Genomic DNA, 18,851 nt, shown 5'->3' with positions numbered 1-18,851 from the left:
AAAGTAGTCTCTAGCTGAGAGGCTGAAACACGCACTGAGAGTATGCACTACCTGAATGGTCTGCTTTGCCATCTCTTAAGTTAGGGGAAGGRTTTGAACATGGGAGTCTCACATCCCAGGTGAATTCTTTAACAAGCAAGCTRTCAGGTAAAAAAGTTGACTTAGGCAACTAGCACTCCAGAAAGGTGGTTACAGCAGAAAAACAGCTCAGRCCCTCTGAAAGATGAAGCCTAAATTACGTATTCTTCTCAGCATTCAGTATTGGTTTCCTCCTAGACTAGCACAGTCCATGCACAAGCTTCTGTGAATCATGTTCCTGGGCATCTAACTTTCCTTGAGGTTATATAGGGAGCTGCAATGTCTTACTTGGAGCTGCAGTGTCTTACTCAGAGCTCTGGTTTCTGGTAGGAGACAGACTGCCTGAGAATTAGCTATCCTTATCTTGGCGTCATTTGTAGTGAATCTAGTTTCAAGCGAGAACCATTTCTTCAATTTCCCGTACAACATCAAGAATATGATCAGTACGTAATAAAATCTGTGCTTGGACAGTAGCCAGGATATTTGAAGTGCTGAGAAGTAATCAATTTGTTTTTCTAGCATTTTTTTTGTTTTTATAAACACAGATTACAGTTCCATTATTGTGAGCAGCAAGAGGTCAATGCCAGCCTCTAAAAATCATGAGGTTACCTTAAAAATAATGAGATTTTAAAAATAAGAAATTGAAGTCTCTTTTTATTTGCCCTTTAGCGTTTTAGTTTTTTAGGTRCACCTGAGTCATATTTTTGAAGATTTTTTTGCACAAGGGCTAAAAGCTTAATTTTTGTGAAAGACAGGTTCTACTGTAAGCATAAAACTGGAAGTTGGAACTTTAAGGAAACAACAAATATCCTAAGAGTTGGTAAGACTGAAGTCATCATCAAGAGGAGAGAATCCATTTTTCTATAACACTTTCTGTAACTGGGTCACCYTGTTCATTCATCAGTTTGATTGTTGCCAACATTATCTGTTTTCAAAGTCATTTATGCTATGATAATTTGTAGCGAGCAGCAGAGCAGATAATGAGGAAGAGGAAGAAGAAGAGGAGGAAGAAGGTTCRGAATCAAGTAGTCCTCCTATTTCTTACCAGATGAAGCCTCCTCCAGAAGGTTGTTGCACTACTGATGGTAAGAAATGTATTAAGCATTTTATCAGCGGGCATTTTGCCCTACCAGAAAGGGTAGGATTGAGGCTCTCTCCAACAGAACTCATCAGAACTAAATGATTTRTGTTATGTAGAGATCCTAAAAATGTCAGTGTTCATTATCTGCTAAACAGCTGAAAACTTTGATTGCTSTTATGTTTCACAGGGTTTTTCCTGAGTGAGTCAGATAAGTATTTGTGTTAGATCACTTGGCATGAGGACAGAAYTTTTGTTTTGTTATGCAACCTGACCTTTAAAAAGTTGAGTATGCAAGCATAAGATTTGCCTAAATTAATGTTGTAATTGCTTTATCATCACATTTTACTACTTAAAGTGTACCTCCCATGTTACTGTAAAGAAAATCATCTCAAACAAGAAAAGCCAGTGCAGTGCACCAGATATTGAGAACCATTAACTTTGTTTTTAAATTTATGACCTTAATTGTGATTATGTTATGTTCAATAAATATTTAGACTGTGCAACATTACCACGGGAGACTTCACTGTAGATTTTCAGATTTGTGTTTGTTTGTTATATTATTAGCATTTGTTTATAGCTGACCAAAAAGCATGGAAGAAAACTCTCTCTTAGTTTGCCCTTGAATTCAGAGGATACAACTTTGCATTTCATTAAAAAAATGGAAATCCTATAATGAAGACAAATGTGAGTATTTAAACAAAAAATCTTCTCATCTTAAAATACATTGAATTGATTTTTTTTCTAGGTTTCTGCCAGGCTGGTAAAGATTTGAGACTGGTTTCAATTTCCAATGAGCATATTGAGGTACCATCAGGGTTTTTACTTGTTGGTGCAAAGTCACCAAATTTACCTGATCATCTTTTAGTGTGTGCCGTGGATAAAAGATTCCTGCCAGATGACAATGGGCACAATGCCCTGTTGGGTAAGTRTCTGTGGTTGCATTAGTGGATACTTCTCTGGACTGCCTKAATAGTTAGTCTTTTTTTGTGGGGGAGTTCAGCAGATCTTATTTCCRTCGTGTGTATACAATAACTCTCACTGGTGATACACAAGAAGATAACAACTCAGAGCTGGCAATGCTAGCTGGCCAGTTCATTAGAAATGCTTCTTCACCTTCTATCTGTCAGTCATTATCTGATCGGTTTATGGCTTATGTCCTAGTTGCTGGAATTACACATTTGGTAACTGGAGTAGTTGAAATGCTGCCTGTCTCTTTATTTTAGCTTTCCAAATGCTGGCGTATTTTGACAGACTGTAGTTCTGGGTACTATATACAAATAAACATTTTGATGATAGTTTGGACTACAGAATTTTATGGTTTTCTTTGCATTATAACAGGGATCATGTTCTCCACTGTGCTTAAAAAGTAGGGTAGATTTTGTATCCTAGCCTATGACTTTTTGGTATTATTCTAATAAAAATAGATATGAATGATTATAAGCTGAAACTTTTCCTTGATGTGTAAGCAGGTTCTGTGTTTGAATTCAATCTTAAATTACACATTATTTTAAGATGAGAGTTGTGGAGAATAATTAAAATTTTATTATTTTTCATCTATTTAAATGTCTACCTGCTGAAGCAGAACTAGGTTCTGGTATGTATTCTTATTATAGTCCTTCGGCTAGTCATTAGCCTTATCCAAAATCTAATAATTAAAGTTCGAATGTTATTAAAATGGAATAATTTTTATATTGGAGAAAATGGTTCATAATCCAAAGGAGAACTCTGTTCACAATTGGGCATTCTCAGGTTGTTATGTATCAGTTTCAAAATACTGCATACTCTTCTTGTCTATGTACTGGTCTAAGCTTTAAACAGCAACAAAGAAACGTATGTCGTTTTGTCCTTTAACCATTTTCTTTCACAAACAGTAAAGGATACTATGTGAACTAAGTTGTTATCTCAGTTGAGTAACTCTTCAAGGCATTTGGGATGACAGTGTAGTGTGAAGGTGCATAATGTAATTCTATGTACAGTAACTTCTTTCCTCATGTGATCTGGCAGAGCTGGATTGGTCACAGTACATTTGCCCAGTGATTGTAAAGGAATTAAGAGGATTGTAAATCACCAACTTGTTGTCATTTTAAAGATAAAGACAGGAATGTTGTACCACTCAAGTCATTCAGGGCTGCACTGTTAACAGCTTAAGCTCCTTAGGCTGTTAGCAGAGAGGAAGTAGTGTGTTTGTTAATTGCACGCTAAACAAGAACAGAAAAAGGCAACAGGAACATAACTGACAGGTTTTTATGCTACTTGTATCCTAAGCTTACTTATTTAATACTATTTTAGTTTCCTGAAGCCATTTATATGCTTATTCTTGGCTGTTGTTTTACATTTGAAAACCAGTGAATCACATTCCTTTGCAAAGAATTTTGATAGTGCTGTAGRATAACTTTTACTTATTCTATAGCAAGCTTTAATCTGAAAGAATTTGCATACTTTAAGATCCAAAGTCTTAAAAATTCTRCAATCTGGAAATAAAATAAAATAAAATTTCTGGTCTATATAAGCTGATGAAAAGAACATGATATATCTTATGAACATCAGGATAACATATTATTGGTACAATACACTGTACTGTAGGTAGAAATGATTGTCTGAGTCTGTTTTTCATACACTAATACAAATTAGGATGAACTCTGTGGAGTTATACTTGAGTCACATCGCAGTAAGTAAAATTAGAACCAGATAAGCACAGTATCACATTTTTGGGCATGTAGTGACACACAAGAGAGGACCATTAGTATTTTATATCTCTTTRCTTATTAGAATAACACAGTTATTTCTCTGTGGTGTACTAAATTTAAGGTAATAACTTTCCATAGACAGTTATAGCTATAGAGAGGGGAAGCTCTTTTTATTATTGTGTCCTCTAAAGATGGGATAGAAGGCTTATTTTTGGTGTTCTAGGTTTAGGCCATTCTCTTCAAACATGTTGGCTTTTTGAGAGAAAATGAAAAGTGGTCCCTAAAAACTTAGTGAAGGGGAAGAGAKTCATTTTGAATTAAAGTGAGCTGTCACTGACTCTTTGGCAAGGTTTATTAACAAATCATGTGCATTACTTGTAATCTTTGAATCACATTGTTTTTTCTAGATTTCATTTTTTTTCTCTTAACTGACTGTGTTTTTGTAAGGCAGCTCTTAATCACTATTGTAGGTTTTTTTCCAAAAGAATTTATTTGAAGTGAAAAGATACTAATTTGATACCCAGTAGTTTCCTGATTTCTCATTGTCTGCCTCTGTATGTTTGTGCAGATGCCTGTGAAGCATATAAAAATTCCAGAAGAAAACAGGAAATGTCTTRGTAGTTTCCTGACCAGCTTTTGACTTATGGGCTTGTCTCCATTAGAGGCTGTTGATACGCCTCTGGGCTCTGTGCCAATTTATTGATTATGCTGAGAGCTTGTCCCACCATGAAGGCAAATGTGTTTGTGATTTGAAGGTCACTTTTGTTGAAGAGTTAGGTTGTTTTGTTTGTCTGTTTTTACAGTTGATGTATTATTCCATGGGAAAATCCCATTTTCTTGAAAAGGCTATATTTTTGTCCAGTAAAAATTCTTCATGTTTGAAGAACTTGAGCATGTACCTTGTATATTTATGTTAATCAAGTTAGATCACAAATTTTACTAATCTGCAGGATAGACTCATTTTTTTTTACCTTTGGGAAGCTATTTCTTGTTGATTTGTGACCTGAAGGAATACTTAGATGGTGGAAGCACTTCTGTCATTGGGTAGAGTTTAGTATTTCCTAATAAATGCAGCTAACTTGTACTAGTCCTAAAGGCTTTTCTCTCTCTTTTTTTTTTCCCTCCTCTTCCCCCTCTCAAGGAGAGTTTCTCATGGCAAACAAAGCAGCTATTCACCCATCATTTTTCTTCCCAAAAGACCAAACAGCACTTCCCTRGCAGGGAATAAGAAATCCTTTTTTTTCAGTGAGTCCCTGAGGTTAGAATGACAGAGGAAAAGATTAGTTTGCTTGCGCTGTAAGCTGTATGTAAGAAAAGATTGTAGTATAAAATACGGGGGMTGTTTCTGTTAAAATGTACAATGTTCTGTTAGACCGTTGTAATAGTAGTGAGTTACTGTTACAATGGAGCTTTTTAGGTTGTCCATACTGATTTCATTTATTTTTCAAATGGGAATTATGTCTCTAAATGGAGTGGTACTGAATGGGAGGGAAAAATGTGGAACATTGTCAGTGTTTGTTTCTTTTTGCTTGTGAGTAGAACTGAAGAAAAATATTTTTGTTGAAAAGTTGAAAAATTATCGTTCTTTGTCTTAAGGAAGTTACATAGCCTTCCACAAAAATATTAATATTATTTAAAACCCCATTWTTAATTTAAAAGAGAAACAAGAAGGCACCTGCCAACTCATGAAAGATTAGATTATGCCAGTATTAGATAGATATCCTTCCAGCCTGAAGTCCTCTGTTTATTCCTAGCACAAGCTCAATGTTGATCCAAAGGAATCGTTTCCCCAGTGAGAAGGTAGGTCAGTTTTCATACCCTTTTAGTCCAGGGTCCCTCTTCTGACCACAGGGTCCCTATTGTGGAAGTGCTTTTTAAATTGTGGGTAATTGATCATTGTGATGTGGCAAATTCAAGCAAATGCACGTGATACAATATCCRATACAACTGAATAACCTCTGATTAAACAATCTACAGAGAGTTATAGCGTTAAGTCACTACTGAACTGAGTTGGATTTGAACTGGTGACCTAAAGGTGAAAGGCTTTTAGCCTCTAAACTCGAGGCATTGATTTCTAATTCTCTTGTGAAATCAATCCCATGACATAGATATATTGAGCCACCTTATGGCTGCCCTGACTCCCCTGACCTWTGTCCTTTCTATAATGTATGGAAGAATATTTAATGCAGCTTGTTTATGAAACAAGCTGACCTCTCCATCAGCTGCTGCTTTGGCCCATGGCAAGAAAACAGGGCCTGCAGAGAAGAGGGAATTATGAAATRTTTGGGTTCTCACTGTTGCTCAATCTCTTTTGCTAAATATAGTGTTATGAATAACATTGGCATCAGATGCTTCAGTCTGAGAATTAGCCTTACAATTTGGAATGACTTAACAGCATTTTTATAGCATTCAAATAAAATCATGCTGTATATTCTGTGGTGTCAGAGCTGAGCTGTATTAACAGAGCAATGAGCAACTTTAGCAGGCATCAAATCAGGATGAATGGACTTGCATTTTAAAAGAAGATTAAAGAATAAACTTCTAAAATGTTCTCCAAGTACTTTACAAAGCAAGAGGGCATTCTAGATATGCCGAATTTTTACTAGGCCTCACCTATATACTATACTCTGTATTAATTTTCCAGTAGGCTTCAAAGAGGTCAAAGTAGATGACTAGGTCAAAAGATTGCTTCAAGTTGAAGTTCTTGTTTGTTAAACTTAGCTTAGGCTGATGGTGATTTACAAGAGTTACTGGTAGTGGCTGATCTGAAGTCTGCCTGAAAAGATTATGTCCCCTATCGAACGTTTTGTTGGACAGATATTTCTACTTGTGGCTTTGGCAGCCTGCTGGTTACTCTGAGCAAAAGGTTGAAACCTAGACAGGATATAGGTTKTTTTGCTTTTGGGAAYGATCCACGTGTGCTTACATTTGAGAACAAACAATGGCTGGTACGTGGCAGCAAGGCAGAACTTTGTGCTGCTGCTTGTGCTCAGAACAATGTCAAGATGCATAGGAAGTCTTCATTTCCTAACAGAAGCATTTTTGGGATTTCTTAATCTGTTTAAAGTGCATTGAAACACAACAGCTTTTAACATATCCATTTTATTTTTTGCTTCCTTTTGTTGTTGCCTTTATTGCACCAACTGAAGGTGCTGTGCTGTTAGACAGATGCTTTTGTGCTGATTTAATACAGAGGATTATGCAGAGTCATGACTTGTCCTGATCTTATGAGTCATAGTGACCTTTAAAATCCTGCCTACCAAGATAAAAGATATAATAGGCATCTTTCAATAGCTGTTAATTACTTGTTCCTGTAGATACCAGATCAACTGCCACATGAACTTAGATTTTTAATAAATTCTTCTGAGGTATTTGAAAACTAATGAAAGTGATCAGGTTGTAAATCAAGGTAAAAACATTTTTTCTATATATATCTTTTCTATATATATCTATATATATCTAAACAATTGTTTACAGAGCATTATATTTCAGTGGTTATGATTTCAGTTCATTTCTCTTATGGAAGAAAGAAAATATTGAAGGTTAATTTGAAAACATAATTTCATTGAAAGTATATGACTGAATTGATCATGCTCCTAAATGACTCTTAATCTCTCTACCATATTATTGGCCTAGTTATTATTTATTTCCAAACTTGTTCTCCATATGTTATGTGAAATCCTTCATTTTATTTTTACCATATTTCAGTTCACTGAACACATCCTAATTTTTGCATCATTAGACAAGGAGAAGAACCTCTCAATTTTATTTCTTTAGACATTCATCATTTTATATAATTAAAAAAATCCTTTATTATTTACTTTTCTGAAGTAAGTTATTTCAGACTTTTCCATTTCACTTCCTATGAATTTTTCTTATCTGCATTGTTAGAATTCAGAAGCAGAGCTTTTTATGGATGATAGCACATCAAAATGTGCATTAGATGTGATTAAAGAAACATAGATGCTTCAGGCCATGAGTAAGGAATAGTGAGTAAATGTCCGTGGGGCAGATTATCTTCTAATTGYACACTGTAGGGTTTCTTTGTGGGTAATTAGCATTTTCAGAGTTTCATTGATCTGATACAATGTGAAAATTTGGCATGGAGAAACTATGAAAAATGGAAAAATAGAGTTGTTTAAGAAGGAAAGGCAAATAGTCTGGCTGCTAAGGAATGCTCTCCCTTTATGGTGATAATGACATCGCCATTGTGAGCCCTCTTTGAGGCTCAAACTTTGTATCACGGAATGAGAGGAAATGACAATAACCCTGGAAATGTCCCATCAAGCCTTAGTACGGTAAGCCTCAGTAAGCGCAAGGACCAGGTCTCTGTCATGTCCTGTAAAGGTACAGATGCTGTTTCCCTAGTCAGAAATAGAGCGAAAACACAGTCCAGCCACTTAATTTGAAAAAGCTCTTTAAATCAATATCCCGAGAAGACTTTACCATTTTTTCTCTCTAAAAAGACAACTGTAGTAGGAATTTGGTACTTAAATATACATAGTTATAATTAAATATACCTACTTTCTTGATACTTAATAACATGTTTAATTTCAGTGAAAATTAGAAAAGATGTGAAGCATATGTTTTCTATGGTATTGAATAGGGCTGGAGTTAAGCACATAATTCAGAAACTCTTAGTCAAAAGTTCTTGTTTTAATATTTCACAGGCAGGCAATAAGTAGGAATTGCATTTTTTTTTCTAATGGAAGAAAATAATAATATAGGCTATTTTAATTGTTCTCTAAATGTGAGACTACGCAATCCGGTGGCCAAAGTACAATATAGTGGACTTGTTGTAATATTTTTTKGGGGAAAATGTTAATAAGAAGTTCATTCTCTACAAAAAAATGCTGCTTCTCTCCAGGGAAACGTCCTATTTGGATGTTATTAACAGTGACCTACCTATTTCATCAGATTTTATGTATTGTTTATTTTATCAGGCTTCTCTGGCAATTGTGTTGGCTGTGGCAAGAAGGGTTTCTGCTACTTTACGGAATTCTCCAATCACATTAATCTTAAGCTGACCACTCAGCCCAAGAAACAGAAACACTTAAAGTATTATCTGGTCAGGAATGCACAGGGAGCTCTTACCAAAGGATCTGTAATCTGCTGGAAAGGGGCAGGTAAGATAATGAAGCTGTCTTGCTCAAGGTCTGGTTTCCATCCTCCAGGCTTAGATACCACAGGGACTGGCGTCTGCGTAAAATCTGAGACAGACYAGTTGAAAGAAAGAATCTTTAAAGCTAGGTGATTACTAGAACAGCTGTAGAAAGCAATTAACTGAACCAATGTGAGGATAGCATGTTTGATGGCATCAGTCCCTTACAAGTGCTGCGGCCTCTGAGTAATTCATGTCTGAAATTATCAAATCAAATATGCAAAGAAAAAGCARATGTCACTGTCGTCTGTGCATAAGAATATTCTTGTTTTCTTAAGAGTTCAGAAGCCGACAGACTTCATCCAGCACCTGTTCGAGCACATTGTTCCAGCTGCCAGAAAGTTTGGGCCCCTCTGGAAGCCTCTCAAATGAACCTCTCCCAGCAACAAACTCAAACGCTCTGTCTGGGACTCAACAAGCAGGTACTGCTTAAAGGAAACACTTTGGGTTATCAAGTAGGCTCACTCACTACTTTGTGTGTGTGTATTTGTATGAATGGAAAGTCATCAAGTAAACATACTGTTTCATAAAAAAGTCCAAATTGAATAGTTTAGAATATATTACAAACAAAGAAGGGAATCATACTTTGAAGTCTTCTTGCTGGCGTATTTTTTCTCCAGAGTAATGTATAAAGAGTTAGGAACTAATTAAATGGTCAGATGTTCTGAAGCTTGCTCATATCTAAGGCAAACCAAATCTTTAAGAGCCATTATTTTTAAAGTTGCTGAGAATAGGTCCTCATTCTGCAGCTGTTGCTTGTCTGGCTGCAGGTGACAAGTGTTGCAGGAACCAGTGTCACCTCAGCTTGTTCCTCTGATCTAGTCTACGTTATGGCTAGAATCCTCTTTTCTGTAGAGATTATGTGAATATCAGCTTAAAAGCATCCGAGTTTTTTCTTCTGCTAGGAAAGGCTGTTTTAATATTAAAAAATAAAGTAATGATTAATATCTGTAACTTTTATATTAAAAATGGTTATTGAATCATTTGCTTTTCCATTATCCTGATGTAAATAAAAAGTAATGAATGATAGAGGCTAAAGTGATCTATCTGAGCTTCTTTATAAAGAAAACAGCTCTCTAGTGTCCTGTGACTGTTAGAGAGTTTCACTTCTTCAGAGAACTGAAGAACATCTGTTGGTGGTTATATTCTCTCTAAATAGTTGTGATTTAGAATGCCGAACCTTTCCAGAACAAATACTTAATCTCTCTGCAACAGCAATATTGGCCTTCATTTGTCRGAATTTAAATATATAAAAAGAGCTACATTAATTATAAGCATATTAGGTGTGAGAAAACCTGCCTTTTTTTAATGCAGCACACTTAAGAAAATAAAAAAAAAAATGCTTGGAAACAGGATGACAAATCTGAATCTAGGCTGAGGGGATTTTTAGTTAATTTAAGCACCAGGATTGATTTCTTTTCATTATCTTCGCTGGTTCTTCAGTGAACATCGTATAAGAGGGTCCAAGTGGGGGTCCAACTGCAAAGAGTCTAAAGGATCTGAAGGATCTGACACATCTACTTAATTTCAGAATGAGTTTTAGCTAGTCACTTAATCAGGAGTCAGACAGCAAAGACCTAGTACAAGATTTATATATATATATATATATATATATATATATATATATTTACATATATTTGTGTGTGTAAATATGTGTATATATGTGTGTGTGTGTATATATATATATAAATATAAAATATATAAAAGTAGGTATATTTTATTCAGCATTGCATTAATTGATCCTGATTGCTCTATTTAAGTAAATGATCAAATGATCAAGTGGGGATCTTGATCCTGGAACATATATAGTAAATACTGTCTTTTTTCTTACCAGTTGCAGCCACAGATCATATCCCTTCAACAACAGCATTCAGTTCAGCGGTTTATAATGGGAAGGAATCTCCTAAACAACAGTTGGTGAAAAATAACCTGTCAGGTTTGACAAGACCTTCAGTGTTAGGTATTATACGGATTTGTTGTTTAATCACTCTAAACTCTATATTCCACAATTATAATAAAAGAATTGAATACATTAAATCATTTTTGTCTATATGAATAGAAGTAACTATTCCCTTCTGTCTTCTGTGATTATAACACTTTTCTTCTGTGTTAATTTTCAGAAAAAAATTGTTTATATTATTTCAGCCATGATTTTATTAAAAATCAGATTATTAATTAGAAGTTTACCATTACGTTTTATAGCTGATTTCATTTGAGAGAAGTACAAGCTAGATACTGAATCTAGATTCTCTGAGAATGCTGATACATTCTCATCAATCTCACTCAAAASATTTTGCAGGGGGAAATAAGAGCTTTATAAGTAAGTACTCATGGAATACTTCCTAAGTTGTAGTTGAGTATGAGAATTTGGTGGCTAGCTCCAAATTTAAGACATTATGCTCACTGACCCATTATTATCTAGCAAATTTTGTGTTTTCTGTTACAAACTGTATTCTGTGTCACTGACCTGTTCAAGCAAGAAAGCTACTATTAGTCCTTAGACTAGATTCATGTTGGCTAGAAACACGTTATAGCTCTACTTTAGAATAAGTTTTCCCAAGTTGCGCAGCTAACACCAAAGCCAAATTCTGTTTTCTGCCCATTCAATTTTTGATCTCTTTCTTCTATGCAGCAACACATTCTCAGTAGGCAGTGAGAGTGATCTTYCCAGTTCATTTCTGAAGGATTACCTTCACACGCCGGCATATCAGATTACCTTGTAGGAAGGAGTAAGGCATTTCCAAATGAAAAGTACATTATATCGCTCCGATTATCTGGAAATTCATTATATTGCTCTGATTATCTTGAAATTATGCTTCTGTCACAACATTATGCCAAGGACATAAATGAAAGCATGAGTAGCACAAATGACTATATATTGCCCTCATGTGGTAAAAGTTTAAAGGACAAAGTGATTTTTGAAAAAGCTAAATATAGTRAGTGGTTCTACATGTGAAAAATCTTACTCTATATCTGAAAACTTCAGGTTTATTTAGAATAATTTAGAATTTAGAACAGTTTATGTAATTATTCTGTCAGGAGATATAGCCCTAACAGTGTGAAGTGTTGTGGGCTTTGTATAGTCATGTCCAGAAATAGAAAGAAAGAAGTCCTGCAAAGATACTGAGCAGCTCCTGGAGGACCTTTGACTCTTAATAAATAGAAATATGTCATGTTAGTGGAAGTTCTTCATTCTGGGAGTTTGCAGGAGTGCACAAGAAGATGAAAGAATTGAATGACCTGGACCTCTGAGAAAAACTGTGAGAAAGGAAGTTTCTGTTAAACAAATGAAGATGTTGGAGCTAAACATGCGGGCAGCATGTCATTTTCTAGGAATTAATATGGAATATCATGAAAACAGAGATTATAACCAGCAGGTAGTGGCAAAAATCTTGACAACAGGAAAATTGTTGAAAAGGGCTCAGATTTTTATTAATATGACCCTGAAACCCTTGAAAATTTTGTTCAGCAATATGTCACCTGAACACTGCGTTGTGTGTTCAGAGATAAAAGGAACAAAATGCTCATAGTGTTGACTTCAAAATAACACATGTAAGTATTCTCAGTGCATGGCTCAGAATAAACAGTGCTATAAAATGAGTTTCTGGAGAGTTTCCAGATATTTAAGCAGGACATAGCAAAGTCAAATAAAAGCTACAAAAAAAAATATATATATACATGAAATTGACACTGTCTACCACAGTACTTGATGTGCACATCCAGTCCATTCAAACATAATGAATTATCATGCACAAAACTGAATTCTGTCCTAATATTTTTTCTGAAATATTACTGTTATTCAGGCACTTTAACAAATTCAGGGCCTCCAAAAAAGCGCCATAAAGGTTGGTCACCAGAATCCCCATCATCTACAGAAACTTGGAACTTGCAGCTCAACCCACAGGTTCCAAATAGAATTAAAAACGGTAAGCTATACCCAAAATAATGATGATACTAGTTTTATTATTCAGAAAATAATGGGGAAAAAGAAGCAATATTTTAAAGGTATGTGCGGATTCCCAGTAGAGTTTTGAAGAATGGATGCCTACTTTCTCAGAGTTATTTGGGTGCATCATTTCCATTGGTTTTGCTTTGAGGCTCCAAGCCTAATTCTCATTAGTATCCAGTCATCCAATCATTAGTAATTAATCTCAACAGGTGCCTATGTCCATATTAGACAATTAAACACATTTTTCCACAGTGTTCTTGGCACTTGCTTGGATTTTATCGTCCAGATAGAGATAAAAGTTGCATGCAGTGAAACAAACCAACTTCRCCAAAACACTTTCTTTTAATGTGTTATTATTTAAAATAAAATTTCCATAAAGAAATCAGGACTGAACAAATTCTAAAGTTTTTTCAGGTCTAATTTTTTCTCTCTTACTATGTGTAGCAAGAAAATCTGCTTAGAATCAGAGAAACTAAATATATCATACAAATAAACCCATTGTAACTACTTGTGCATTAATATCACATATATCTCTATATTCTTGCATTCATACCAGCAATTGTTTGTTTATACCCATTTCAGTATCTTTATGTGATGTTTAAGGCCTCAGCAATGCAATTAATCTTCCAAGGAATTTAGCCTAGTAATATAGGTTGTATTAACAGTTCATGAAATGTGTGATATAGCTGTAAAAAGTATGTAAAACTGATATTAAAGGAGGATATAAGATGATATTTAATAACTGTTCATTGAGGAAATCGGTATTATCAGTATTAGCCCTGACAGTAATATTTTGCATGAAATTTTAGATGGAGGAAGCCTATCATCTTTACCACATTCTGCTTTGATGGGGCCAGCTTCATCTCCAATGGTGGGCTCAGGAGAACCTGTCTCAGTTCCTGACAACTTGCTGAAAATCTGTAAGGCAAAGCCAGTTATTTTTAAAGGTAACAAAACCTTTTTATCTTTTTTGTAAGAGCTATGTAGAGATCTGTCCTACTGCTAAGGACTGCTAAAGCTGTCACTTCTTAAAGGTTTGCTCTTAAAATGTTTAATACATACATGGCAAGTTATGAAATCGATGTGCGCAAACACTGTGTATTTTATAGGTCATGGAAATTTCCCATATCTTTGTGGAAACCTTAATGATGTCGTAGTGAGCCCTTTGCTGTACACTTGCTACAGAAATTCACAGTCTTTATCTAGAGCATATGAACAATATGGTGCCTCCACAATACAGCCTATTTCAGAGGAAATGCAGCTTTTATTGACTGTCTACTACCTTGTTCAACTAGGTAAGTTTATTCTTCATCCAGATGATAGACTACAATGGATACGCTACATTCTGGCAAATGAGAGRGGGAGTATTATGGCAGGGCAGTATCGCTAGTAGATCTTAAGTATTAAGGCTTAGGATCTTTTGTATTGAACGATTTTGTGTATGGTACTGAAACAAAACTAAATAATTGATCTTAAAGATCGGGCACACACTGAAATATATTCATGAGAAGTTCAGTTTTTATTATAATCTGGGATTTTAGCAGTTAAAAACTACAAAGAAAAACAGCTGTATTTCATTGCCCTTGCATACAGTGCCATTCTCTGAAGTAGTATTAAGCTGGCATAGACAATACTCAGTCTCTTAAGTATTTCTGATTGCTGATACTCAGGTTCCAATTAGGGCAGCTTTACTTGAGTATCACAAAGGAACTTTAGGGTGCAGAATTTGGTTCACCTCCATATAAATATGAAACAGGATCTTCTCTAAAAAACTTACTTTGAAAGAAGAATTGATTTTGTTTCAACATCTTTGTTTAATTGTTTTATGATATGAACACTTCCCTCTTAATTTTTTAAGCCTCAGACCAGGTCCCTTTGATTGAAGATTTGGAACAAATATTCATGCGCTCATGGCGAGAATCACACCTCTCTGAAATCCGTCAGTACCAGCAGGCTGTTCCACAGACCTTTTCTCAGGTGCCTAGCCAGATTGCACCAGTGACTTCAGCCCAGCTTCCCTGGCTGGCAGGCCTGGCAGCTAGTTCCTGTAATGACAGTGTCCATATCATTGAGTGCAGCTACTCTCTGGCGGAAGGGCTTTCAGAAATGTTTAAGCTGCTTATTGAAGGAAAGTTAATAAAGACAAACTACGTGGTGATCATATGCGCCAGTAGAAATCGAGCCATTGATTCATGCATTGTAATAACAGGTGAGCTTCCAAGGGTGTACCTCCAAACAAACCTGAATAATACCATGTCCTCTGTTACAAGGGGTTAGGTTGGAGTTTCAGTAAGCTGCCTCAGATAGCAGAGCTTTGATCAAGAAATAATGAGCTTTGATGAACCCAAGTTGATGCTACACAGCTGGGTGTCTGTCCCCAGCAGGTCATGCTGCCTACATTATCTGTTTTCTTACCAAGAAATCCCAAATAACACAACTACAAATAAATAATGGAGAGTTACAGCAAATACATAAAGATGCCCTGCTCTTTGTGGCTGCAGTATTACTTTGAGCAAGCGACTGAACATTTCCTTAATTCCTTAGAAAGATGGTCTTTTAACCTTATTCCCTTCAACAACCTGTCAGGGCCTATGCTGATAGTTAAATAAATGATTTGAATAGCCATACAAAGATTCATTATGAGAGTAAGAAAAACGACAAGTCCTTTGACTATCTATTTGCTTTTTTATATATTAACACGTATTTACTAAAATGGGAGAGAAATATAGAGAATTATAAATTACGTGTCTATCTTACACACATGTGCATACATATGTGTTAGAGATAAAAGAGCCTCATCTGTGCTATTTCTGTGTTTGTGCTATTCATTTAGCTAAGTGGTATTTTTATTATGATTTAGAACACTTTTACTTTAGTTTGAAGTGCTTTCAAATGGATTTTTTTGTCTTTTAGGGAAATATCAGGCAAGAGTTCTGTCTGAGAGCATGCTCAGTCCTTCAGACTACCAAAAGGAAGTTAATTATCAGCTGGTCACAGGCAAAGTGGAAACTTTGGGATCCTTCTTTAGCACTCTCTGCCCAGGTATATAGGATGTTATAAATAGATATATTTCCAAGTCCCTGCCTGAACCTTTTAAGTCAGTGAAAATTGCAGTGCTCATGACCTTTCAGAAGCAAGATATTATTAGAAAAATACAAAAATAAATGAGAAAGTTCTGTGAAAGTACATTTGAATTGAATTTTCTCCTAAAAGAATCAGTTTCTAAAATCTCTGTTTCATAAAAATCTTCAAGCAAGTCATTGAACATACAGTTCTTCACTGTGGAAGTCACAATAAATTATTTTGTCCTAAGGACATAGTTCATTTTGACCATGATAGAACACAGTTCTTTTATCAAAGGAATGATTTATCCTTTGAACTTGGCCTTATCATCCTGTCAACTTGATCATGATGCATGGGAAAGAAAGGAGAATTGCAGAGATCCAGTGTTGCTGGATTGCTTTTTAGCTGAGCAGACTGAGGATTACTGCAAGCAGGACTGTCCAGAGTTAGTTACAGCCGCATGGTAAATGTAACTGTATCACACAATTAGAGCAAATACAGTGCACTTGTCAGTGTTAATGGGACATTACAGTTCCCTCTGGCATTCATATCATTCCAGTAACTAGATCACAAGAACACTTGCTGGATATGTCTTGATATTTTGACTGGTCATTTTAGAGAAATCCTGTTTTCTTAGAACAGTCGTGTCTGTATTTATGTTACTATTTCTGATCTTAGTTTCTTCAAAGAATGGTTCTCAAAATCCCCTGCTTTTGCTATTGTTTGGGCAGAGCAAATAGCTGAAAAATCTAAAAATACTTGCTATCCACATCCACTGGACTGTTGTTTGCAGGGCAGACCCTGCCATTCTAAGCTCAGTGCAGACAGTTCAGACATCTTTCCAAATGTTAAGAAAATATTGAGTACTCAGGACAGGCATGCTGTATTCTGTGTATAGGTTTCATCTGTAAGCAGGGCCCCTGCTGAATTTAATAGGGTATGTTTGTGGATGCACATAGTTCAGTAAAACTTATCTTGCTTGCTTCAGCATTGTGTGTAGCCACAAAACTCATATTTATTTCAGCTTTATARTTTTGTCTGTTTCTCAGAAATGTTAAAGACTTTAAAATAAATATTTTGTATCACATTTTTCAAAGCTTATAATCCTTATTAGTGAACAGTAAAGCAGGATAGAGCAGCAGGATCACCTCCTCTGACCTGCTGGCAACACTCTTCCTRGTACTCTTCCTAACACTAAACYAGTTTCAGATCTTTGCYGTTTCTGATTTGTAGCAGGGTCTTGAAGCAGGTTTTCGACAATCCTCTGTAAAACTCCTAGCCACTGTTATATAGAACTGATCTGTCATTCTCTGGCCTTTTAGTTGGTAATATGGTAAAAAAACAGATTCAATATAAAGTGATGAAAGAGTTCCGGTACAAAAGAACCAATAACCGAAAGCAGGACAACTAGCTAACATACAGCAATCTCTTTAAAATCTACTACAAAAATTCAATATGAATTGCATTGATCATTAATATACGTGTCTATATCACTATCCTTTCAATTTAATAGAGGGTGACATTGATTTTTTACTGGAGAAATTTTATCAAGAAAACCAAAAGCACATTTCTTCATCTCTTTCTGCTTCAGTAAAGAAACCAACAACACTGAATGGGACTGGAACAGCTATATGTTCAAGTAAGTAAGGAGGATTTTCTAAGGAGGTGAGAGTGTGAATGCTTCAGACTCGTTCTGTGAGTCTGCAGTTAGATGCATATGGGCAGAGCCTTAGGTTCTTGAATTCTGTCTGAGTTTGACAGAAACTCRTGTTTTGGGTTAACCATATTTACAGTGCTGGATGCTCTGCTTGATTCCACTGGATAGTGTAGTCTCTGAAGCTCTAAGACTTACTTCTGCAATTGCAGAACACTATTGTATGAGTTCAACTTCAGCCCTGAAGAATTTGAGAGACTCAGAGGACTATAATGCCCAAATGCAGAAAGATTCCTTTGCATATTCCATTTAGATTTTCATAGAACATAATTCTTACTCACAAACAAACTACTTTGAAAAGCAGATAAATCATCCATTGCCAGACTTTAAGATTTTGCATGAGGTTAGGCTTTTGGCATTTCTCTAAACAGAATTTTGCCTCTTTACAGGTTATGACATTGAGCGACATCAGATTCGTCCATTCCAGCTAGCAGTGGCTCAGAAATTGCTGTCTCATATTTGCTCAATTGCTGACTCCAGCACTCAAAATCTTGATTTGGGTTCCTTTGAAAAAATTGATTTCTTGATTTGTGTTCCACCCTCCGAAGTGACTTATCAGCAGACTTTGTTTCATCTCTGGCACTCAGGTGCTTGTTAGTTATCTTCATTTTAGATATACAGAAACTTACTAGATTTGTGTGTGTAAATACTGACTTTTTCAATTTCTTTAGGTATTTTATTAGAGCTTGGATTAGAAAAGGAGCATCTCACAAAGCGGAGGGTGGAACAGTATGTTATGAAGCTAGATGTTGAGGCCCAAATTAAATTCAAAGTCTTTTTACAAAACTCTGTGCAGAATCCGCACACACTGTTTGTCCTAATCCATGATCATGCACACTGGGATCTAATGAGGTAAGAGAACTGTAACTTGTTTTCAGAGGAATTATTGTTATTTGTATTAGCTCTCAAGATCAGCTTTTTGGCTTATCCCTTCCTTCATCTTTGTTTACAGCTTTCTGTTAACTTCATCTTCCCATGCAGTGAATAAACTTGTTTTCTCTTAAGGTCCTTCACTTATCCCTGTCCTGCTTATTGTATTAAGCCTCAGTGGAACATTTCAACTTTCCTTGCTCACTGTTTTTATCTTCTTTCAGCCACCACCATTGGTTTTTTAGGCT

The 18,851-nt window shown here is 35.6% G+C and overlaps 1 protein-coding gene across 5 annotated transcripts in view; it reads left to right on the top strand.

Annotated features, from left to right (window-relative positions):
• Window positions 1–18,851, top strand: part of GREB1 (growth regulating estrogen receptor binding 1) — a 105,222-nt gene that overhangs the window by 48,224 nt on the left and 38,147 nt on the right. For all 5 annotated transcript variants that reach the window (XM_085299982.1, XM_085299984.1, XM_085299985.1 and 2 more), the window contains exons 3-15: window positions 1,041–1,163; window positions 1,905–2,081; window positions 8,790–8,972; window positions 9,286–9,429; window positions 10,842–10,967; window positions 12,811–12,933; window positions 13,766–13,903; window positions 14,066–14,251; window positions 14,815–15,165; window positions 15,870–15,998; window positions 17,533–17,658; window positions 18,123–18,320; window positions 18,405–18,585. In XM_085299982.1, the coding sequence (XP_085156108.1) occupies window positions 1,041–1,163; window positions 1,905–2,081; window positions 8,790–8,972; window positions 9,286–9,429; window positions 10,842–10,967; window positions 12,811–12,933; window positions 13,766–13,903; window positions 14,066–14,251; window positions 14,815–15,165; window positions 15,870–15,998; window positions 17,533–17,658; window positions 18,123–18,320; window positions 18,405–18,585 (2,185 nt within the window). The remainder of the gene's footprint in view (window positions 1–1,040; window positions 1,164–1,904; window positions 2,082–8,789; window positions 8,973–9,285; window positions 9,430–10,841; window positions 10,968–12,810; window positions 12,934–13,765; window positions 13,904–14,065; window positions 14,252–14,814; window positions 15,166–15,869; window positions 15,999–17,532; window positions 17,659–18,122; window positions 18,321–18,404; window positions 18,586–18,851) is intronic.

The sequence above is a fragment of the Rhea americana genome, unplaced genomic scaffold, assembly GCF_003343005.1.
Source record: "Rhea americana isolate MKP2758 unplaced genomic scaffold, rheAme1 scaffold_159, whole genome shotgun sequence".
Taxonomy (NCBI): Eukaryota; Metazoa; Chordata; class Aves; order Rheiformes; family Rheidae; genus Rhea; species Rhea americana.
This window is presented reverse-complemented; position numbering and strand designations above follow the sequence as displayed.